Raw genomic sequence first — 25,241 nt, 5'->3', positions numbered from 1 at the left:
AACATGGAAAATCCATCCTACTTTGGTCTTACGGCCTGGCTCTTGAAAGGTCATGACTGAGGGTAAGGGATATTCAGACCAAGTTGTTTAGACTCTTCTCCAGGCAAAGAAGAGATCTACATCTGCGTCATATGCTAGAGTCTGGTGGGTTTTCGATTCTTGATGTGTTGCTCAGGGTATTTTGCCCTTCCAGGCTTCTCTGTCTAATATTCTTTCCTTTTTGCAGGACGGCATAGTCAAAGGGTTGGCCTATAATTCCCTTAAAGTTGAGGTGGCGGCCATTGCTTGTTACAGAGGTTGAGTATCTCATTGTACACTGGCGTCTCAGTCTGATGTAGTTAGATTCCTGAAAGGTGTAGACATACATATTCGGCCACCTGTTAAGAAGACATGTCCAGAGTGGAGTCTTAAGATAGTCCTTGGGGGGTTACAGAAAGCCCCATTTGAACCATTATCCAAAGCAACTCTAAATGATGTCAGATTGAAAGCAGAGTTTCTAGTGGCAATGGCTTCAGCCCGATGGGTTTTGGAGTTGCAGGTGTTGTCCTGCAAGGATCCTTTTTTACGCATTTCAGATTCAGGGGTGTCAGTTCGGATGGTTCCATTGTTTCTTCCTAAGGTGATATCTTCCTTTCATGTTAACCAGTATATCTTCCTTCCTGCTTTTCGGAAGGAGGACTGGGGGGGGAACGATTCTCTTCATTGCTTTTCCTAGATATGTGTAGAATTCTTCTACATTATCTACAGGTTACTAACGACTTTCATCATTCAGCCACCTCTTTGTGTTATTTGCAGGACGCAACAAAGCTTCCATCTCTCATTGGGTCAAAGAGACCATTGCTTCCGCTTACTTGATGGCAGGGTAGCGTTGCCAGAAGAGCTTCATGCCCATTCAACCAGAGCGATGGCTACCTCTTGGGCCAAATCCAGAGGTCTTTCCTTGGAGGAGATTTGTCGTGCGGTTACTTGGTCTTCTAAGAATACATTTTCTAAGCATTACCGGTTGGATGTGGGAGCTTGTGCAGAGACTGAATTTGGTGCTCCGGTCACTGCGGAGGCTGCATTTGCTTCCCACCCAGATTGAGGAATGCTTTGCTACATCCCACTAGTCTCTGGATTCATCTGCTGCTGTTGCTAAGGAAGGAAAAATTATGTTCTTACTGTTAATTTTCTTTCTTTTAGAAGCAGCAGATGAATCCAAAGCCCCACCCTTTCTGAATATGGTCTGTCAGTTTCTCTATTGTCAGTTTAGGTTTTGTTATTGTTGGTAGTTGCATTCTGTATTTTACCCTATGAAATTTGTTAATGGAAAGAAGTTTTTTACATGCTCAATATTTCCTCGTTCCGGATGCTTGGGCAAGGAGCAATACTGAACATACAGGAGGAGTGGTAACCAATAGGACCACCTGTTAATCAGTTTCTCTATCTCCACCTGCTGGTAGATGTCTGCTATCCCCACTAGTCTCTGGATTCATCTGCTGCATCTAAAGGAAAGAAAATTAACAGGTAAGAACATAATTTTTCCTTATTTGCCATTATCTACTATGTTATTATCCCGCTCTTCTACGAAACCGCACTAGCGTTTTTTAGCACAGAGAGCCACACTGAATGGCCCACGCTGCTCCCGACGCTCATTGGCTGATTCTCTGGCTGAATGTGGAGGAGCGATCGATGTGCTACCAAGTTTGAAAGGCAGAAGACTTTTTTATTTTTAGCATTCTGAGATGGGGAGTAAAGCAAAATGTATTCTAAAATCTCTTTTAAGGACCAGCTGTGTGAAGGCAAATAGAGATTCTCTGTGTCATATGTCATGCTGAACAGAGCTGGCTGGTCCTGGACTTTTCCCTGAATGGATTTGCATTACCTTGGAATGTAAGAAAAGCTTTGAAGTCACTACAAGCTTCAGGACAACATCAGAGTTGCTTCATGTCTATTTACAATGGATTGGAACAGGTTTGCAAATCTGTGGAATGTACGAACATCTCACAGTAACTTGCAGAACTGACAGCCTCCGAGTACATGGCCCTGTGCAGATTTGCCACTGATGACAGCAGTCACTGAGAAGCTAACTACAGAACATCATTACAGTCCCTGTCAGCTATAATGGCATGACAGACTCAACCAAGTTAAATGCCTTTCAGACTGACTAAACCAAGTCATGACAAGCTGAACCAAGTTAGATGCCTTTAATTTGACAGTGTTGCAGAGATTGCTCACAGTAACTTGCAAAACTTTAAAATAAGCTTGAAAGTGAAAAAAGTAATTAAATATAACGGTGTGATATTTCTCTTTAAAGTGGCTCATTGCTTTGACTCAACTTGTGATAGATATAGCCATGAATCCTCTTTATGTTCCCATAATCTATGGCTGATTCCCACACCTACTACAAAAAGCTTCCACTAGCTTTAAATCAGTTCGCTCTTGCTCCCTTTAAAGCCGCTGTGGAAAGATTTCTGGCAGTCTCAGCCACTTCAAGGAAAACACGCTGGAATTGCAGGAGGGAATTCCATGCCACAAGCCACCTTGGCATTTAACACTTTGACTTACACGGTAAGTTTGTGTTACCTAAAAAGGTGGCAAGGAGGGAAAAGTGGTGACCAATTTTCTCCCATTGTTATGAGGTAGTCATTAGTGCTGTTTTGTTTTTCTGAAGGAGGGAGATGTCAAACAGAGGTTCTCCAGTCTGTAGGCGGGTGGCGAACAGATGTCGACAAGGCAGAAGGCTGGAGGTGTAGATGGAGCAACTGCAGGTGGTCAAGCTCCAGTCCATGCAAAACTCTGAGACTTCATCATTAAAGATGAAACCCTCGGAAGTCTCCCTGATGTCATAGGCTTCATGCCTGGCAAAGCTCAGCTCCTCCTTAATGAGGCTGGCCTGCTCTGGGTTGCAGATGCTATGATAGCGTGTGGCCACCTCATCCTCATTGAGGTTCTTCAGGTCTTCCTTAGGTGTCTGAATGATGACTAGATTCAAGATACACTGAGCTAATGTCTGAGAGGGATTGAAGTCAACTAGCACTTTCTGTTTATGTTGTTTGATGAGTTCACTAGCATCAATGTCCCATGTTGGCTCAAAGGCGCAGAATGCTACCCACATCTCAGTGTGTGGGTGCCAGTGCTCTTGATAGTACTTCATGAATTCCTGGGGTAGAAGAGAGTTCATCCTCCTCACCTCCTGTTTGTAAGCCACAAGAGAGACAGCTTCAGCTGCCTTACAGAGAAGAGACCAAACCTTTTCATCGTCTGGTGCTCCCATCTCCTGGGCTTTGCTGAACAAGATCTCCAGGACTTGAGTGCGACAGATCTGGACTCTGGCATGTGGAAGCAGCTCATTCACTACCTCTAGTTCTCCAATTTCTACACCCTGTATTACGCACCGCACTTTGACCTTCAAGTCCGGCACACTCTGGAGAAGTGAGGCCAAGGTAAAGCGCAGCATGTTGGGTGTCCCTTTCTGTGCCAGACAGTAGCCACATTCGCGTCCTCGACTATTGGCATCTATGCACAGAACTATGTAGAGGTCAAACTGATCATTGAAACCCTCCACACGGTCAAATAAGAGGGTCAATGGGAAGCGCTGACAAAGGGATCTCATCATGGATGTGAGCAAAAAGACTGTTTTGATAATCACTTTGTTTTCCACGAACACAAGCTTGAGCTTAGCCCCAGGGTCATTGGTAAAGAGGCTGTTTAGTACATTGAGGGTGTCTTGAACCCCGTTGTCCCGGGTTTTGCAGTACTTCAGCAGGTACCGGATGTCATGAGCCCCCACAAACTGTTTGGAAATCTTGTTAGTGGTACGCACAGGTAGGCATGAGTTGTCCATCAGGGAGCCCCTTTTGAAGTAGTAGGCAAACTCAATGGGGCACAGTAGGTGGTTGTGGGTCAGCTGGCACTCGGTGACCACCAGACGGTCCATCTCTTCATTCATCTTCAGGATGATTCTGGCAGAGCAACCAACGGGTAGTTTATTCTCATCTTTAGCATTCTGCATTTTCTGTGCCCTGTAAGATGAATCATTGAACATAAACAGTTAATAATTTAAATAAGATCTTGTCATTCATCCCCACATTCTGCACAAGTCACCCCAAATTGCCTGTGGATCCCAGATCTGTGTGTAAACTATTTAGGTGCTAACTATCAATTATTAAAGTTAAAAAGCACTTAATTGGCAGAAATTAGGAATTGCATGAGGAGCTGCCCTATACCCTAGTCCAGTGGTTCCCAACCCTGTCCTGGAGGACCACCAGGCCAATCGGGTTTTCAGGCTAGCCCTAATGAATATGCTTGAGAGAGATTTGCATATAATGGAAGTGACAGGCATGCAAATCTGCTCCATGCATATTCATTAGGGCTAGCCTGAAAACCCGATTGGCCTGGTGGTCCTCCAGGACAGGGTTGGGAACCACTGCCCTAGTCTATAACATGTGCAACTAAGGGAGTGAAGCCACGGGCAGGCTAGGGGTATTCTCAGAAATTAGGCACAGGACAGATGAAGATGTTGCCTTCAAAAGCCAGTCAAAAAGCTTGTGTGTCCAATAAAAAGGCATCATTTAATCTCCTTTTTTTTGTTTTATTTCTATTTAATAAGAACATAAGAATTGCCATTGCTGGGTCAGACCAACGGTCCATCGTGCCCAGTAGTCCGCTCACGCGGTGGCCCTTAGGTCAAAGACCAGTGCCCTAACTGTGACTATCCTTACCTGCGTACATTCTGGTTCAGCAGGAACTCGTCTAACTTTGTCTTGAATCCCTGGAGGGTGGTTTCCCCTATAACAGCCTCCGAAAGAGCGTTCCAGATTTCTACCACTCTCTGGGTGAAGAAGAACTTCCTTACGTTTGTACAGAATCTATTCTCTTTTAACTTTAGAGAGTGCCTTCTCGTTCTCTCTACCTTGGAGAGGGTGAACAACCTGTCTTTATCTACTAAGTCTATTCCCTTTATTATCTTGAATGTTTTAATCATGTCTCCTCAGTGTCCTCTTTTCAAGGGAGAAGAGGCCCAGTTTCTCTAATCTCTCACTGTACGGCAACTCCTCCAGCTAATCACACTAATTTATCTGAGAAAAGGGGAAAATATTTCTCTGTAAGGCTTTGCTGCTTGTGTGAAAGAACATTTTATTGAACTGGAGGCATGCAGATCCAATGTAAAGTACCACAGCAAGCATTAGCAGTACATTTGAGAGACAGATCATACTCTGGGTATCCTGGCTTAGAAGTGGGATCATTTTTGTTATGGTATGTATAAAGTCTATCGGGGGAGGGGGGGATACAGTTAAGCCTCCCTATGACGAAAAATCTCAAGTACAAACAAATATTCCACTCCATGCTCACCTTCTTGGGAGTGAAACTTGGAAAGACCTCACAGAAAATATCAGAACTGAACCTATCTACGCAGCATTTCAGAAGAAACTAAAAACACTTCTTTTTGATTCTTAAACTATACATGAAACTAAGTCCAACTGCATCTACCACAATCTTCTGCTCCCCGTTATTCAGAAACTTCAAACTACTACGCAACATAATATAACACAGTGTTTTTCAACCTTTTTACACCCGTGGACCGGCAGAAATAAAATAATTATTTTGTGGACCGGCAAACTACTAGGACTAAAATTTAAAACCCCTGTTTCCGCCCCATCTCCGTGAGCTCGGTCACCTCGGTAACTATAGAAAAATAGATAAATATAGTGCAAAATATAAACAGCAGATATAAATTCTCGAAACTGACACGTTTTGATCACTAAATTGAAAATAAAATCATTTTTCCTACCATTGCTGTCTGGTGATTTCATGAGTCTCTGGTTGCATTTCCTTCTGTTTATCTTTTCTTTCATTTCTTTTTTTTCTGCACTCAGGCCCAACAATTGTCCCTTTCTATTCCCTCCCTCTTTCCTTCCTATGTCCTTAATGCCCCTGCTGCCTCCTTCCCATGTCTTTAGTGCCCCAGTGCCTCCTTCCCATGTCCTTAGTGCCCCAGTGCCTCCTTCCCATGTCTTTAGTGCCCCCAGTGCCTCCTTCCCATGTCTTTAGTGCCCCCAGTGCTTCCTCCCCATGTCCTTAGTGCTCCTTCCTGTCTTTAGTGCCCCCAGTGCCTCCTTCCCATGTCTTTAGTGCCCCCAGTGCCTCCTTCTCATGTCCTTAGTGCCCCTTCCTGTCTTTAGTGCCCCCAGTGCCTCCTTTCCATGTCCTTAGTGCCCCTTCCTGTCTTTAGTGCCCCCAGTGCCTCCTTCCCATGTCTTTAGTGCCCCCAGTGCCTCCTTCCCATGTCCTTAGTGCCCCTTCCTGTCTTTAGTGCCCCCAGTGCATCCTTCCCATGTCTCTAGTGCCCCCAGTGCATCCTTCCCATGTCCTCTCACTGCCTTCCACACTTTGTCCCACCCCCACCCCCGAAGCCAGCCATCCTGCCTGTCTACCTCTCTCTCTCCCTCCCTGGCCAAAGCTAGCCTGCCTACCATCTTCCTTCCCTGCCTACCATCTTCCTTCCCTGCCCCGCAAAAAAAAAAAAAAAGCCTCCCTCCTTCCTTTCCCCTGCTCTTACCGCCCTGCCGCTGCTGCTACAGCCGACAGGAAGTCTTCTTTCCGATGTCAATTCTGAAATTAAGTTTACTGCAATCTTTCCAATTGATGGTGATATGTTGAATAGCGATTCCAGTCATGATTAATAAAAATTTGTTATTAAATGATGATATCTGACTCTTTTTTCTCATAGCTGTTCCAAATAAAACTGTATCATAAGATAGTGCTACGTGATTTTCCAGTAAACAATTTACTTGATCCCAGATGGAATTCCAAAAGGCTAAAATATAGGGACAATAAAACAAAAGATGATCTAAAGTCCCTATTTCAAGAGTACAATGCCAGCATCTATTAGACTTTGAACTATTCAACTTCTGAAATCTAACTGGGGTCCAAAATGTTCTATGCAAAAGAAAAAACCATGTCAGGAGCGGTTTAAGAAAAAAAAAAAAACTGGCATCCCTAGGGGAGGGACTCCTGCACATGCCCAGTAAGCTCAAAGCTTACCTAGCTAGGGGAGAGCACCGGCACACAGGCTCAGTCAGCGGACTTCACCAACAAGTGTGCCTGCATATCCCCTGCTTGTCTCCGGAGAAAGACCTTAATATTATTAATCCCTGATGGTGGCCGCTCTCTTACCTCAGCTCCATTTTGTTGGTGGAGACCCTCACTTCCTTGCATACAAACCGGACGGATCTGTACTTGAGGGCGTCAACAACTTCTGGCCGAGGGGGCAAGCCAGCCCACTTGCACTTGCTGAGGGGCATGGACGTCTTCATGAAAAAGAGAGCTTTCCGTTGCTCTCGCCAGCTGTCGAAGAACAAGCTGAACTCCTCCCAGGAGAAGAACTCCTTCCCATAAAGCTCTTTCTCATCCATCATAGTGCTTGACTTGGAAACAAAGCAGACAAGAACATAAACAGTTAAGTGTGTCTCCATATGTGGGAGTGGGGTGATGCAGTAGTTAGAGCTACAGTCTCAGAAACTCTGAGGTTATAGGTTCAAATCCCACAATGCTCCTTGTGAACCTGGGCAAGTCCCTTAATCCTCCCCCCCATTGCCCCAGGTACATTAAGTAGAATGGGTTATGGAAAAATGCTTGAGTACCTGAATGTAATAGTGTATAAGTGGTATATAAGAATATAAGTGGTATATAAATACATTAAATAAATAAATGGTATATAAATACATTAAATAAATAATTATTTATTTAAAAATTTATATACCGCATAAAAACTATGCGGTTTACAAAATTACATGCATACATATTAAAAATGCTAAACATGTTTCGACAAGACAAACTCAATAAAACATTAACTAACGATATCATTATTAAAACCTTCTTTTAAATTGATGCTACAAGATGGAAAACCAAAATCCCATAAAAACATTTACAGGACGGGAAAGCATTAACAGCAAATAGCGTTAGCACATGAAGGCACTGACAAATAATTGCGTTTTCAACACATTCTTAAAATTCAGTCTCCCATCACAGAATCGCAGAATACCAGGCAGCGCATTTCAGAGTTTGGCATCTAGGTTGCCCCAATCTTAACATGAGAGTCTAACATCTTACCCTCCAAACTTAACTTCATGCTATTTTCAGATCTCAAACATTTTCTGGGTTGATAGATTTCAAAAAACTCCTTTAGTGCCATTGGGGAAACACGATGTAAGATTTGCTGTATGACTGAGAGAATCTGCTGCATAGGTAACCAGTGCAGTTGTTTCAACACTGGGGTTATAGGAGTCATTCTTGAAACCCCAGTAATCAATCTTGCGGCAGAGTTAATTAACATCTGCAGTGGCCCCATCTTCACTTTAGTAACTCCCAAATAAAGAGAATTGCAAAAATTCACTCTATTTAGCAGTACTGCTTGCACCACACTATGGAAATCATAAGCTGGTAGCATAGGTTTTAATCTATATAACAATTGCAATTGCATATAGCCTATCCGAATTGTTTTCAATACAGTGGTACCTTGGATTACGAGCATAATCCGTTCCAGGAGCATGCTCGTAATCCAAAATGCTCGTTTATCAAAGCGAGTTTCCTCATAGGAAATAATGGAAACTCGCTTTGATATGTTCCCACCCCCCCGAGGCCAGCGACGCTGCTCTATCCCCCCCCCACGAGAATCAGCATTGCTCCCCCCGAAGGCCCCCCCTGCAATCCGGCACCGCTCCCCCGTGATTGGGCAACCCCCCGCCGCGATTGGGTACCCCCCCCCCCCCGCTGCTTCTTACTGTCATCTGGGCCTGGGCACTGGCACCAGCATGTCCTGTGCATTGGTGCCGGTGCCCGAAGATTGGCCTCCTCTTCTTGCTGGGCCTTGAGCATCTGCACATGCTCAAGGCCTACGAGTTCACGTTCTCTCCAAGATCTCCCAGAATCTTGGAGAGAGCGTGAACTCAAGGCCCAGCAAGAAGAGGAGACCGATCTTCGGGCACCGGCACCAAGGCACAGGACATGCCGGTGCCCAGGCCCAGATGACAGTAAGAAGCGGCGTGGGTGGGGTGCCCAATTGCAGTGGGGGGGGGTGCCCAATCGCGGCAGGGGGTGCCGGATTGCGGGGGGCGCCGCTCGCAAATCAAGGCACGCTCGGTTTCCGAGGCGCCGATTTTGCAAATGTTTTGCTCGTCTTGCAAAACACTCGCAAACCGGTGCACTCGTAAACCGAGGTACCACTGTTTATCCCAGGACAAGCAGGCATGATATTCTCACATGTGGGTGACGTCATCTACGGAGCCCCAGCGCGGACAGCTTTTCAAGCAAACTTGATTGAAGTTTCAAGTTTGCACACTGCACCACGCATGTGCTAGCCTTCTTGCCCACTAGAGGGCGCATCCCTTCTCGTGGTCCTCAGTTCTCATTCATCCGCGGAGCCAGAAGCCCTGTGGATAATTGTGTGCTCTAATTGTCTTCTGTCGCCGCGGCTGTGTACGTTTTTTCGACGCGGTCGCTGCGTGTAGAATTTCTTTCTTTGTTTTTCCTTTTTCCAAAAAAAAAAAAAATAAAAAAATTTCCTTTTTCCGTTGCTCCGGGGGCTCCCGGTAGCTACGGCCCGGGAACCTCGTTCGTTCCCGGCCACGTTGTAGGCCCATGTCCCGGCCTGTTACGGGGTTTAAAAAGTGCGGTCGTTGTGACCGACTCCTTTCAATAACAGACCCTCATCGGTGCTGTTTACGGTGCTTGGGGCCCCAGCACCTGACAGACGCGTGTGACAAGTGTGCCACCTTCCAGAAGCGGGCACTCACACGCCGTAAGGCCCGCATGGCGGAACTTTTCTCCGTCGAGTCCCCGCCGGGGAAGGCCTCGAGTTCGGCCTCGGCTTCGGCCCCGGCCTTGACCTCGGCCTCGACCTCGGGACCCTCGGCTTCACCTCGTGCTTCGATGCCTTCGAAGCAGGTTGCCTCATCCAAGGCCTCGGGTAAGTCTCCACTTCCCTCCTCAGCTCCAGGATCGTCAAAAAAGCCATCCTCTGGCTCTTCGACGGCGGGAGGGTCCACCTCCGCTCAGCCCAGGATCCCCAAGTCCATCGCCCCGAGGGAATACTCGAGACCGAGGTCGCCCTCTGAGGAGCATCGGCAGGTATTGCCCCAGGGGATGTCGATCCCGGTGTTCCAGGACTTGCTCCGGGCGTTGATCGCCTCGGAGCTCACCGGGGCCATTGAGCACCTGCAGCAGGCTTCGGCCTCGACTGCTTCGGTCTCGGTGGCCCCGCAGTTGGCGACCTCGGCCTCGGGTACCGGGGCTTCGGCTCCCGAGGCGCCCACGGCCTCGACCTCGGCATTGCCCTCGGACCCGGCTTCGAGGGGTCAGCCGGAGCGTAGCGTGCGCCCACGCGACATGGTGCGCCGGGTGCGCCGGCTCTTGTCTTCATCCTCGGAGTCCTCGCGAGGTTCATCGCCTTCGGGCAAGCCTCGGGCGAGGCACCGTGCGAGGAAGGCCAAGCGGTCTTGGGCCTCGGCGGCGCGGTCGCTCGTCGCCGGCCGGGGTCGATACCTTGCGGGTACGAGACCTGCGGGTCGACAATCCCAACTTGTTTAGATCTCCAGTCAGGGAGAGTTCCCGAGCCTCCTCGCCGGGACCGAAGGGACGGGCTTCGGTGCCCCGGACCCCGGGAGGATCCCCCAAGGGTTCCTTCCGACGGACTCGGTCTCCGACCCCTTCGAGGTCACAGGACTGTACCTCCTTGGGATCGGGATCGGGTAGGGAGCCGAGGTACTCTCACGAGGCCTCTCCCTTCGGCTCGGCGGGGAAGTCTCGGTCACCCTCGCCTCCTGCTAGACCTTCATCCTTTACGAGGTTTGTGCAGGATATGGCGGTAGCTTTGGGTGTGGACTTGTTAGAGGGATCCAATTACACCAAGGAGTTTTTGGAGGAGCAGGATCTTCCTGCCCCCCCTAGGGAATCCCCTCGCCTTCCAATCAACAAGGTCCTCCATCAGACCTTCCTTAGGAATCTCGAGGCTCCTTTGACGGTCGCAGTGGTGCCCTCCAAAATGGAGTCAAAATATCGCACCCTTCCCATCAAGGGGTTCGAGAAGGGGCAGCTCTCTCACAACTCGCTCCTGGTAGAGTCGGCACTTAAGAAAACGCAGCCTTCCAGGGTGTCGGCAGCGGTCCCGCCGGGTAGGGAGGGCCGGACCCTGGACAAATTCGGCCGTCGCCTCTATGCGAATTCTCTCATGGCTACGAGGGTGCTGAATTATGCCTTTTCGTACTCATCATTCTTACGTACGATGGTGAAGGACCTCCCCTCTTTTCACGAGGTGATACCGGAGTCCCATAGAGACAGGTTCGCCACCTTCAGCTCTAATCTTTCCCAGCTGCGCCTCTACTTGTTCCACGCAGTTTACGACGCGTTTGAACTTGCCTCGAGGGTATCTGCCTGTGCGGTGGCCATGCGCCGGCTGGCGTGGCTTCGTACCCTCGAGATGGATTCAAATTTGCAAGAGCGCTTGGCGAACTTGCCTTGCGTCGGGTCGGAACTGTTTGACGACTCATTGGATGCGGCGACCAAGCGGCTTTCCGAACAGGAACGCTCCCTGGCCTCTTTGGTGCGCCCGAAGCCTAAGGCCCCTCCGCAGCGTCCCTTCCGGCAGCCCCCGAGGAGGTATCCTCAGAAGTCTACGCCGGCCTTCTCAAGACCACCACCGCGGTGGCCCCTCCAAGCCCGCCACGCAGGGAGCGGCCAAGCCGGCGCCGTCCTTTTGACGGGGTGTGCGGTTGGGGGCGGGCCCCCTCCGCGGTCTCGATGGACCCCCTCCCCATCGGGGGTCGCCTCAGCGCATTTACCGGGGCGTGGTCTGGGATCACGTCCGACGCTTGGGTGCTCCGGACCATCTCAGAGGGCTATTCGCTCAACTTCTCCGTGCAGCCTCCGGACATGCCACCCAGAGCTTGGCCACAGTCGCGGAGCCAGTTGTCCCTTCTCCTGATCGAGGCGAGAGCCTTGTTGAGCCTCCGCGCCGTAGAGCTGGTGCCGCCAGATCAGAGGGGATGGGGGTTTTACTCCCGTTACTTTTTGGTCCCAAAAAAGACAGGGGACTTGCGCCCCATTTTGGACCTTCGGAGGCTCAACAAGTGCCTGGTCCGGGAGAAGTTCCGTATGTTGTCGCTTCCGGTTTTATATCCACTTCTGGAAGCAGGGGATTGGATGTGCTCCCTGGACTTGAAGGAAGCATACACCCATGTTCCGGTGCATCCCGCTTTCCGCAAGTTCTTGCGGTTCCAAGTGGGAGAATTGCACCTGCAGTATCGGGTTCTTCCCTTTGGTCTGGCGTCGTCCCCTCGGGTGTTCACCAAGTGTATGGTGGTGGTTGCGGCGGCCCTGCGCTCTCGGGGGCTGCAGGTCTTTCCCTACCTGGACGATTGGCTGATCAAGGCCCCGTCCAGGGAGGGGGTTATCTTAGCGACCCAACAGACTATCAGTTTGCTGCAAGGCCTGGGGTTCGAGGTGAACTTTCCCAAGTCTCAGTTGAACCCGGCGCAGTCTCTCCAATTTATTGGGGCCGTGCTGGACACGGTTCGCCTCCGCGCTTTCCTCCCCCCTCTTCGGCGAGAAGCCCTGCTTCGGTGGAGTCGCCACTGTCGGAAGCAATCGGTGGTGTCAGCCCAGCACATGATGATTTTGCTGGGTCACATGGCGTCGACGGTTCACGTCACGCCCTTCGCCCGCTTGCACCTGAGGCTCGCTCAGTGGACTCTGGCCTCTCAGTGGCGGCAGGATCGCGATCCGGTGTCTTCCCCGATATCAGTGACTCCTTCTTTGAGTCGATCGCTCCGTTGGTGGACCAACTCTTCCAATCTGTCCGGGGGTTTGCTGTTTCTCGTTCCACCATTCAGCAAGGTCCTGACCACGGACTCCTCAGAGTACGCGTGGGGGGCTCATCTGGACGGTCTGCGGACGCAGGGGCTGTGGTCGGCCGAGGACCGTCGGTGCCACATCAATGTGTTGGAGCTTCGCGCCATTTTTCTGGCTGCGCGAGCTTTTGTCCACCTACTGCACGATCAGGTGGTGCTCGTGCGGACCGACAACCAGGTGGCGATGTACTATGTCAACAAACAAGGGGGTACGGGCTCTTGGCCTCTGTGCCAGGAGTCTCTTCGTCTTTGGGAATGGGCTGTCTCCCAGAACATATTCCTGCGTGCAGTTTACATTCAGGGAGAGCAGAACCAGCTGGCAGACAAACTCAGTCGACTTCTCCAGCCGCACGAGTGGTCTCTGAACTCCCGGGTCCTACGCGAGGTCTTCGACCGCTGGGGGACTCCTCAGGTGGATCTGTTTGCCTCCCCGGAGACTCACAAACTGCCCCTCTATTGTTCTCGGATGTACTCCCGGGAGCGTCTCGAGGCAGATGCCTTTCTTCTCGACTGGGAGGGGAAGTTCCTTTATGCGTTCCCTCCTTTTCCTCTGATTTTGAGAACGCTGGTTCATCTCAGAGCGACCGGAGCCTCTATGATCCTCATTGCGCCTCGTTGGCCCAGACAACACTGGTTCTCCCTGCTTCTTCAACTCAGTGTCAGGGAACCTCTACTTCTGCCGGTATTTCCCTCTCTGCTGTCTCAGAGTCGGGGTTCGCTGTTGCATCCCAATCTTCAGTCTTTACATCTGACTGCTTGGTTCCTCTCCCCCTGACTTCGATTCCGGTGTCTCAGGCCGTGAGGGAGATTTTGGAGGCCTCGCGCAAGGTCTCGACTCGGCGCTGTTATGCCCAAAAGTGGACCAGGTTTACCTCCTGGTGTTCTTTGCAACATCTGGAACCAAGTTCAGTTCCTGTGTCTTCGGTTCTGGATTATTTATTGCATTTGTCTGAGGCAGGCCTGAAGACGACTTCTATTCGGGTGCATCTCAGTGCCATTGCCGCCTTCCATCGGCACCTCGAGGGTCGTTCTCTCTCTCTTCATCCTCTGGTTACTCGTTTCATGAAGGGATTAGTCAATGTCCATCCTCCTCTGAAACCTCCTCCGGTGGTGTGGGATCTTAATGTAGTCTTGGCTCAGCTGATGAAGCCGCCTTTTGAGCCCATCGACAAGTCTCATCTTAAGTTTCTCACTTGGAAAGTGGTCTTTTTGATTGCGCTCACGTCCGCTCGTCGGATTAGTGAACTGCAGTCCTTGGTGGCGGATCCTCCTTTCACGGTGTTTCATCATGATAAGGTGGTTCTTCGCACCCATCCTAAATTTTTGCCTAAAGTTGTGTCTGATTTCCACCTCAATCAGTCCATTGTCCTTCCAGTATTTTTTCCGAAGCCCCACTCTCATCCTGGTGAGGCGGTGCTTCATACGCTTGACTGTAAGAGAGCGTTGGCTTTTTATCTCCAACGTTCCAAGTCTTATCGGAAGGTTCCTCAATTGTTTTTGTCCTTTGACCCTAATCGTTTAGGACACCCGGTTTCAAAGCGCACCTTGTCAAACTGGTTAGCTGCTTGTATTTCTTTTTGCTACGCTCAGGCTGATCTCCCGCTTTCGGGTCGAGTCACGGGGCATAAGGTCCGAGCGATGGCAGCTTCGGTTGCTTTCCTCTGATCCACGCCTATGGAGGATATTTGTAAAGCTGCCACTTGGTCTTCGGTTCATACGTTCACCTCCCATTACTGTCTGGACACTTTGTCCAGAAGCGACGGCCGGTTTGGCCAGTCGGTGTTACGTAATCTGTTTTCTTAAATTGCCATCCTCCCTCCTGCCCGTTTTGGTTGGCTTGGAGGTCACCCACATGTGAGAATATCATGCCTGCTTGTCCTGGGATAAAGCACAGTTACTTACCGTAACAGGTGTTATCCAGGGACAGCAGGCATATATTCTCACAACCCGCCCTCCTCCCCGGGGATGGCTTTTATCTTGCTTGATATGGAACTGAGGACCACGAGGTGGGGATGCGCCCTCTAGTGGGCAAGAAGGCTAGCACATGCGTGGTGCAGTGTGCAAACTTGAAACTTCAATCAAGTTTGCTTGAAAAGCTGTCCGCGCTGGGGCTCCGTAGATGACGTCACCCACATGTGAGAATATATGCCTGCTGTCCCTGGATAACACCTGTTACGGTAAGTAACTGTGCTATTTGTTTTTCCATAGTCAAACAGCTATCCAGACATACTCCCAAAACAGTTTCTCACCCATCACATCGACACTTTCTAATTCAAAGTTATCCCTTTGACTTTTCACCACCATCACCTCTGTTTTATTAACATTTAGGGTTCCTTTTAGCAAGCCGCGCTAGCGGGGTTAACGCGCGCGACTTTTCATCACGCGCCAACCCCCGCGCTGGCTAAAAACTACCGCCTGCTCAAGAGGAGGCGATAGCGGCTAGCGGTTTAACGCGCGCTATCACGCTCGTTAAACCACTAGCGCAGCTTGATAAAAGGAACCCTTAATTTCAGATCACGTTCATCCATCCACCCCACAATCATTTCCATATATCGTTGCAGACATTGCTCAGCAGTGGGTGCATCGCTCACCGGAAAAAAGATATATAATCGCATATATTCGATATTGCACTCCCATCTCCTGAAACTTTGCCTCCAAAGTAGACATAGAAATATTAAACAGAATTGCAGAAAGAGCAGAACCGTTAGATATTCCCCTTTTAACCTGCACAATTCTGGAGACAGATTGCCCACTTCTTACTCGTAAAGCTCTATTTTTTAAATAGGATGCAAACCAATGCAAAACCTCCCCCGCTAAACCTAAATGCTTTAATTTCAACAGCAACTTATTCAAATTTACTGTGTCGAATGCACCTGATACATCAAGTGATGATATCATAAGATATTTCTTCCGTTTATCAATTCCCTCTCGTAAAACCTCCATCGCAGAGAGCAGCAACAATTCTATATTATGTGCCTGACGGAACCCGATTTGAGATGCATCAAGGTAATTATTTTGTAATATATATTCTGCACCCACAGAAACAGCATTTACCTCTGGATCTAAATACGAGTGTATAAGTTATAGAATAGCGGCTGCTGTTACATGCCTAACTAAAGTGTATTAAGCCCTAATGCAGGCTTAGGCCCTGATTGTATAAATGGCGCTTAGATTGGCACACCTACCAAGTTAGGCATCTTGGTGGGCTCCATCTCTGGCAGTGTTCAAGGCCCAGTTAAAAGCCCATTTCTTCGAGACTGCTTTCAACTCCTAACTCCTCTCACCTTGGATTCTGCATCCTTGACCCTATATGTCATATCTGTCTGTCCAAGTTAGATTGTAAGGTCTTCTGAGCAGGGACCATCTATATCAGTGGTCTCAAACTCAAACCCTTTGCAGGGCCATATTTTGGATTTGTAGGTACTTGGAGGGCCGCAGAAAAAATAGTTAATGTCTTATTAAAGAAATGACAATTTTGCATGAGGTAAAACTCTTTATAGTTTATAAATCTTTCCTTTTAGCTAAGTCTTAATAATAATATTGTAATTTATAGCTAAAGAGACATACGATCAAGAAACTTTTATTTTACTTTTGTGATTATGATAAACATACTGAGGGCCTCAAAATATTACCTGGTGGGCTGCATGTGGCCCCGAGTTTGAGACCACTGATCAATATGTATAGTGCTACATATGCCTTTCAGCGCTATATAAATGATAAATAGTATTAAAACACCAATAAAATCTGTTAAAAAAACAATTTAAAAAAATTAATTTTGGGGTAGGCACTATATAGGCATCTACACTGAGGCACCTACCTCTACCCGATAAGTGGGCATGGCTAGGGGCGGAGTATGGGCGTGAATTACTTTAGGCGCTGGTAGGTGTTGATGTTAGGCACCGATAGGCCAAGAAAATCCTGATACCGGGACCAGGAAGTGATGTCAGAGGGAGTGCTGAGGCTGGCACGGGCAGCAAATAGGAGATGCTGCTCATTGCTGGCAAAGATTTGAAGAGGTAAGCGGTGGTGGTGGGGGCGCTACTGCCCCAGGCACCTCTCTCCCTTGCTACGCCGCTGTGTGTAACTGCTATGTACTGCCAATGACCGCTGTGTAACACCAATTATAGCCAATAACTGGTCGTTAATGCCAGTTAGAAGTTCATTAGCCAAGTTGGGTATGCAACTGCCCTTATTTTATAAATTGCACGTGCCACTGTCACATGCTCCTCACCTATGAACCAGGTGAGGGGGGCTAAAGGGTGCCAAATGCCCATGGCCATGATGTCACCAGACCACAAGTAAAATTACCCTGACACTGTTGCCTGGTCCCGGCAGGGTGCAGCTTCATAGGCTAGATGCCGCAAAGGGGGAGGGAAGTGCAGCACTTCCCTCCTCTGTCTTTTGACATTGACACTGGCCTAGCAAGCTACATCCAGCCGGAACCAGGCAGTAGCATCAGGGGAGGGAGGAGGACACTGGCAGGCTGGGGCACCATACTCTCTTGAGCCAGCCCTGACAACTTTGCATGCTAGTTACAAAATTAGATGTGCAATTTTATAGAATTAGGGGGTAAGTGGTCAATTCCAGAAGCAGGAACCTCTGAGCACTCAGTAACCTGGTAGTGGCTTGCCTGACATTTAAAGGTGCCGACGGTTATACCAACCACAGAGTTTAAGTGCAAGTATCTAAATGTAACAGGGATACACTTTGCTTAGTGGACAGAATTGCCTTCATGAGGTTCAAAGACAAACTGATATTATCTTGCACTTCCACACCCTCCAAACCCCCCCCCACACACACACACTTTTATTCCTCTGAACCCACCCAGCTATGACCTACAGCAGGGATCTTTAAGTCCCTCCTCGAGGGCCGCAATCCAGTCGGGTTTTCAGGATTTCCCCAATGAATATGCATTGAAAGCAGTGCATGCAAATAGATCTCATTGGGGAAATCCTGAAAACCTGATTGGATTACGGCCCTCGAGGACTGGAGTTCCCATGTCTGGATTAGACATTAATATCACCCCCTTCCCCACCTCCACACAGTATTCTTTCCCCAGATAGTAAGTCATATGTATACCAAGTTTGACTGAAATCTGTCCACGCATTTCAGAGTTATGCTGGAACATACATACATACATACAATTTTATATATATAGATCAGGACTGCCCAAGTCCGGTCCTCGAGATCTACTGGCAGGCCATGTTTTCAGGATATCCACAATGACTATGCATGAGAGATTTGCCTGCACTGCCTTCTTGGTATGCAAATCTCTCTCATGCATAGTCATTGTGGATATCCTGAAAACCTGGCTTGCCAGTAGATCTCGAGGACCGGACTTGGGCAGCCCTGATATAGATTATTCCCTCTACTCTTCTGCCTTGCAGGGAAAGGATCAGAGGAATCCAGGAAGTGCCTTCTCTGTTGGGAGATATGCCTAATTACAGTATATTATTTTTAAAAATCCCTCTCTGCTATTTAAAACCCTCCAATACAGCATTCTGATCCTGTTTTTGATTTGAGAAAAAAAAATAAACAGGCACACAGGGTACTTTGTAAGCAAAGAGGGAGTTTACGGGCTGGGAGAGAGAAGCAAACTGCAGAGATAGCAGCTAAGAGGTGATGCCTTCTGGTTACTGTATTAGAAGGGAGTGCTGAGCACAGCCTGCTAAATCCCAAGGATTCCAGGGTGGGATGGACAGGCAGCCCCAACATCCTCCCGTTCCCAGTTTCTCCCCACTTACCCACATCCCCCCGATTCCAGTGCCTTCCTTCTGCACAGCCAGAGCAAATCAAGAAATCCCACAATGCAGCAGGGCCTGCAGGGAGGAACTGGAAGAAGCTCAACCCTCCCCTTTACAGAGCTCCCAGTTAACCCTCTCTCTACTGCCAGTTACCCTGAAAAAGCTCATGCACCAAGCTTGCATATATACTGTAGATATAAGGATGTGTATATTAGGAACACAAAAAGGATATTTTGGTAAATTTCAGAAGATCTGGCGACCATTAACAGATTTTTGTAATGAATGATATTCCCAAGATAAGATATTTGATTAGAGGGGAAATGGGTGGGTTTTATTTTTGTTATTTCATAATATTTGAATATATCACTAGTTTCATTGTAATGGTACTTGTATGTAATATTGTGATGGGAGGGGAGGGTTTTCTTTTTAATAAGAATAGTTTAAATATTAGGTTTATTAGATAATATTCAAAATATTATAGAATATTAATTTGTAATGAAATGTTATACTTAAAGTGATATATGAGAGTTAATCAAGTGTGTATTTATAAGTTCATATGAGTTTATCTGTTACACTTGTTGTAATATGCAAAAATGAATAAAGAATTTAAAAAAAAAAAAAGGAGTTTTCAGAAAGAGTGAATACACCCTTATCATGTTACACTAACCTATATGCAGAATTCTGGACTATAAATCCATGGTGTTATAGATCTGGATGTGAGTTCAAAACCAAGCTAGCCAAAAAAGTCTACCTCCTGGGAAACTTGGCAGTTCTACCCCCTCCCCCCCCCCTGTGGTTTACAAGATGCTACCTAGGCAGCAGTTGTTTTTGACTGTAAGCTGGATAAACCTATGTAGTCTCTGTCTCGGATGGGCAACCTCAGTTCTTGAGGTCCATAATCCAGACAGGGTTTCCCCAATGAATATGCATGAGATTTATTTGCATGCACTGCTGCCAAAGTGTGCAAACAGATCTCATGCATATTCATTGGGGAAATCCTGAAACCTAACTGGGTTGGGGACCGAGGTTGCTCACTCCTGCTTTATCTCAATTACTGAAGCACACGGACACAACACTTAACAGCTTTTGGTCTCATAGATCATTATCTACTACTCCTATGATTAGAGATAGGGACGGACAGATGCATCTGTGGCTTTCTTTCTATCTGAAAAAGAGATCTTTCAAGGTCATAGTGTTACCATATGGCTCCAGAAAAAAGGGGCCGGATTGAGACATCTGGGTTTTACTTCCATTGAAAGCAATGGAAGTAAGGAGAACAGATTGAGACAACTTGGTTGCTTTCAATGGAAGTAAAACCCGGATGTCTCAATCCAGCCCCTTTTTTCTGGAGCCATATGGTAACCTTAGTCATGCTCCCATCCTTTGTATAGGCTTCTTGTCAGCTGCTCGGCAGTGTCTCACAGGGGGGTCACTGTTAGTGCCATTACTATTCCCAGTATTTTTAACACATTTTGACAGCATTAATTCAAGACATGGGTATCTCAACATTCAACTTTGCATATACGATATAGCTTGTTTGTTATGCTGACTCTTTCTAGTCTGATTTTTTTTTTTTAATCAATAAATGTTTATTGAAAAGTTTTGAAAATATACAAACCATACTATGAATATCATGGATAGCAAAACATACAGCCATCAATCAGAGAGCACAGCAATAGATCTACAAATCACAGAATTACCCCCAACTATACAATCAAGCCCCTGATACCCATCAGCAACCAGAACTCCACAAATCCCTCCCCCCCCCACCCCCAAGCTCCACCTCCAGCAAAGAGGGCCCCCCAGTTGGTTCTTCAGGAGAGCCCCCCCAATCCACAACCCCCCCCCCCCACAGAAATAAGCTCAAGATAAAGATGCAATTTTATCAAGTATTCGTGTCCAAGTCCAGGTATAAGTATAATAATAGCCATGATGCTTTGCTATAGACAGTTCCATATTACAAATAAACTGAAGTTTAACAGTCCAATCCAATTGAGTGGGCGCCTGCCCCTGCTTCCAATGAGTAGCAATCAAGCATTTAGCCGCCGCCAGGCCCCAACATCGGATCTTAGTTTGCCATGAATATAAACATACATTGTAAAGGCCTAGCAAGCACCCCTTCGGAGAAAAAGGCAATAATATTTGTAACAATTGTGATAAACACCCCACCACCTGTCTCCAGAAAGGCTGTAGAACGGGACAGTCCCACCAAATATGCAAAAATGTCCCCAAGGCCATCCCACATCTCCAACACAAAGCTGAAACACCTGGATACATACGGTGAAGACGTTCCGGCATATAATACCACCTCAGTATCACTTTGTAGGCAATTTCCTTAATGAGTGCACAAGAGGTGGCCTTGCCTACTTCAGTAGAGATCAGAGCCCACTCTTGAACAGAAAATGTACAGTTTAAATCCACCTCCCAAGCTCGCTGATAAAGAGACAGAAAGGAATAGGAGCCCCGAATATATTGGTAAAGAACAGAGATAGGCTTAGGAAGGCTCTTAAGAGTGAACCACATGTGAACAAAGGGATCAATAGACTGAAAGGACCCCCGATCCCACTCCCGAGAATGAAGAAAATGACGTATTTGAGAATAGGCTAGAAAATCTCCTCTGGGCAAGGCAGCACTAAGCCTGAAGGTTTCAAAAGACACCAGGACCCCCTTTTGAAGCACATCCCGAAAAGTATGCAACCCTAATTGTGCCCACCGCACAAATGCAGAACTCTCCCTTCCAGCTGGGAACAGGGGCTCCTCCCGCACCGCACCCAAAATTGACGGAACCACCCCCCCCCCCCCCAACGGCGACGGGTATCACACCACACTTTTAAAAGATGTTCCAGAAACGGGTTTCCCGGAACCACGAGCCTCCTAGCACCAATGGAAGAAGACCAAAGCAGATACTTCAAACAGGGGCGCCCCACAAATTGTTGTTCCAGGCGGACCGCCAACTTATAATCTGCAATCTCCCAATCCAGTAAAAGTCGCAATTGAGCGGCTCGGAAATACCAAAATTAATTCGGTACCGCCCGCCCCCCACTGGACCTGGCCGCCCACAAAGCGGCCCTAGAGATACGAGAAGGTCTCCCCTGCCAAATGAAGCGAAAAAAACAGAGTATGCAACTGTTTCAAAACTAGAGAAGGGACCGAAATCGGTAATGTTTGGAAAAGAAAAAGCAAGCGGGGTAAAACATTCATTTTAAGTACTGCTATGCGACCCCACCATGACAACCAAAACCCATTCCAGCGTTGAATATCATTCCGGATCTGTTGAATAAGCCGCGCATAGTTAACTGTAAACAATTGGGATAAGTCCGCAGGTAAACGAATCCCCAAGTAACGGATAACCCCAGGCGCCCAGCGGAAAGGAAACCGGACAGCCAAACGACGTTGGTCTTCTTCTCCCAAGTTAACACTCAACAGTTCAGATTTATCCATTCTTTCTAGTCTGATTTAACACTTCCTTCCACTTAGCTCTAGCCAAAACTTCTGACTAGATACAAAGAATCTTCTTATCCTTCTTAACTAATAGGGATTTTTGCCAGTTAGCCAGTTGTAATAAGAATATAAGAAATGCCATCTCCGGCATAGTATTAGTCCCCATATCACTCTAAGCTTCTCATAAGAGATGCACATCTAGCTTACCCTTACCTATGTCACCTTAAGCCACTCATAAGGAGGTGTACATCTAACTTACCCTTAAACCCTAGAATGGTGGATTCCGCACTACCTCTTCTGGGAGAGCATTCCAGGTTTCCACCACTTGTTGCGTGAAGCAGAACTTCCTGATATTTGTCCTGATCCTGTCCCCCCTTAGCTTTAGTCCATGTCCTCTTGTCCTTGTCACATTGGACATTGTAAATAGTTTTTTATCCTGCTCTATTTGGTCGATTCCTTTCAGTATTTTGAAAGTCTCGATCATATCCCCTCGCAGACTCCTCTTCTCAAGGGAGAACAATCCCAGTCTCTTAAGTTGTTTCTCATATTCCAAGTTCTCCATGCCCTTTATTAGCTTCGTTGCTCGTCTCTGCACCTTCTCGAGTACTTTTAAATCCTTCTTTAGGTATGGGGACCAATGTTGGACGCAATATTCCAAGTGTGGTCTGACCATTGCTCTATAAAGCGGTAGTATTACTTTCGCCAATCTACTCATGATTCCCTTCTTTATCATGCCTAGCATTCTATTCGCTTTTTTCGCTGCCCCTGCGCATTGCGCCAACGGCTTCAGGGTCCTATCGATTAATACGCCCAGGTCCCTTTCCTGTTCGGTTTTTCCCAGAGTTGCACTTGACATACTGTACTTATTTGAGGATGCTTTTGGATCAAACTGTCCTTTTTAGGACTAAATTAACTACAGTCCCTTTCCCTACCTGTTGTTTTATCCCTAAGTGTGCTTTATCTTAAATTATTGTAGTTCAGTCCTACTTTCCTAATTGTGTCCAGTCAGTATATGTGTTTATGTTAAAGTCTACTAACTTGATACCGTATTGTATAATATTTTAACACTAATTGGTTTTGTTTCTTTTAATGATTTCTCTTTTATTATTGCTGTACACCGCTTAGAAATTTGAATAAGCGGTATAAAATTTTTTTTAATAAACTTGAAACTTGTGTTCCTTATTTTTTCTTCCTAAGTGCAAGACTTTGCATTTTTCTACATTAAACTTCATCTGCCATTTATCTGCCCAATTTTCCAATCGGCTCAAGTCGATCTGGAGTTCCTCGCTATCCTTCTGCGATTTGATTGCCCGGCATAGTTTTGTGTCATCTGCGAACTTGATGATCTCACTGGATGTTCCATCCTCCAGGTCATTTATGAAGATATTAAATAAGATGGGCCCAAGTACCGAGCCCTAGGGCACACTGCTAGACACAGTCTCCCAGTCTGAGAATTTCCCATTTATGCCCACTCTCTGCCTTCTGTTCTCCAGCCATTTGCCTCTCCATCTTAGTATGTCTCCTATTCCATGGCCTTGCAGTTTCCTGAGGAGTCTTACATTTGGAACCTTGTCGAACACTTTCTGGAAATCCAAGTATACAATATCCACTGGTTCTCTGCTATCAATTTGTTTGTTTACTGTCTCAAAAAATTGAAGTAGGTTCGTCAAACATGACCTCCCCTTCCTGAATCCATGCTGGCTGGCTCTCATCAGGTCGTGTGTGTCTAAGTGCCGGGTTATGCTATCCTTGATCAGCGCCTCAACCATCTTCCCAGGGACTAACGTGAAACTCACAGGTCTATAGTTGCCTGGTACTCCTCTTGATCCTTTTTTAAATATCGGTGTGATGTTCGCTATCTTCCAGTCATCCGGTCTCTGTCCTGTTTTGATTGACAGGTTGGCAAGTTTTTGCAATAGTTCACCGATTTCCACTTTTAGCTCTTTCAAGACTCTCGGATGAATTCCATCCGGTCCAGGAGATTTGTCACTTTTGAACTTGTTTATCTGGCGGTAAATCTGGTCCAAGTCCACTTCTACTGTGGTAAGGCTGTCCTCTGTTGCTCCTTTGAACACTTTCACTGCTTCTGGAATTGTTGCAGTGTCTTCCTTTGTAAAGACAGATGCAAAGAAGGAATTTAGTCTGTCTGCGATTTGTTTGTCATCCTTTATGTACCCTTTCCTTCCCTGGTCATCCAGCGGTCCCACCGCCTCTTTTGCGGGTTTTCTCCCTTTCACGTATCTGAAGAAGGGCTTGAAGTTTTTGGCCTCCTGCGCTATTTTCTCCTCATAGTCCTTTTTGGCATCCCTCACCGCCCTGTGACACTTCTTCTGATCATCCTTGTGTTTGTTCCAAGTTTCGGTTGTTTTCATGCGTTTCCATGCTTTGAAGGAGTCCTTATTTTCTTTTATGGCTTCCTTAACCTCTTTAGTAAGCCACGCCAGCTCTCTTTTGCCATTTGTTTTCTTTGCTTTGTACTTCTGCGTAATGTAGAGGCTTTGTGCTTCCATGATAGTATTTTTCAGAAGGGACCATGCCTGTTCTACCGTTTTGACTTTGCCCATTTTTTTCTTGATCCGTTGTTTCACCATGGTTCTCATGCTATCGTATCTTCCCCTTTTAAAGTTTAAAGTCGTAGGTCTTCTAATATTTGATGTACTGGAAATGAAATAATTTCCTTTGATGGAGTTTTACAGGACTGACGGATAGCTTGAAAATCCTTACTGCTTCTGGGCACAGCGGTCTGATGAAGATTCAGAAGAGTAGAAATCTTTTGTAAGAACTTAGGATAAGAAAACTCCTTTGTTGGGACTGGCTGCAAAAGAATGGGTCAGTGGTCAACAAACCAAAAGACCCTGCATATCAATCACTTAGAACTCCGAGCAGTTTATTACGCTCTTCAGGCCTACCGTCCATGGATTTTCAAAACACTCTCATCCGGACCGACAATCCAAGTGGCTGTTTTATGTAAACAAGCAGGGGGGCTCGGGGTCCCTCTGACTTTGCAGGGAAGCTTACCATCTATGGAACTACGCTTTTTCTCAAGTGGGCCTTCATGCAATCTATATTCCAGAAGAACACAATGTCCTGGCAGACTCCCTTGGCAAGAAACTTGATCCTCATGTGTGGACCCTAAATCCTACACATTTTCCAACAATGGTGGACTCCC

At 47.1% G+C, this 25,241-nt stretch overlaps 1 protein-coding gene across 1 annotated transcript; it reads right to left on the bottom strand.

The window, feature by feature from the left end:
• Positions 1-2,170: 2,170 nt before the first annotated feature.
• LOC117367783 (uncharacterized protein ZSWIM9-like) lies at positions 2,171-18,758 on the bottom strand. The gene is made up of 3 exons (XM_033960711.1): positions 18,632-18,758; positions 7,159-7,409; positions 2,171-4,004 (listed from the first exon to the last, which is right to left on the bottom strand). Exons 1-3 carry the CDS (start codon positions 18,635-18,637, stop codon positions 2,615-2,617), a joined length of 1,647 nt encoding a protein of 548 aa, XP_033816602.1. The 5' UTR covers positions 18,638-18,758; the 3' UTR covers positions 2,171-2,614.
• Positions 18,759-25,241: the final 6,483 nt, after the last annotated feature.

The sequence above is a fragment of the Geotrypetes seraphini genome, chromosome 10 (assembly GCF_902459505.1).
Source record: "Geotrypetes seraphini chromosome 10, aGeoSer1.1, whole genome shotgun sequence".
NCBI classification, from domain to species: Eukaryota; Metazoa; Chordata; class Amphibia; order Gymnophiona; family Dermophiidae; genus Geotrypetes; species Geotrypetes seraphini.
Note: the sequence above shows the minus strand (reverse complement) of the source record. Positions and strands in the feature narration are given on the sequence as shown.

Excerpts from the sequence above, each read along its gene's own strand:
- LOC117367783 (XM_033960711.1), bottom strand. Across the intron at positions 4,005-7,158 it reads ACCAACAAAATGGAGCTGAG|GGCACAGAAAATGCAGAATG; the intron begins GTAAGAGAGCGG and ends TTCATCTTACAG.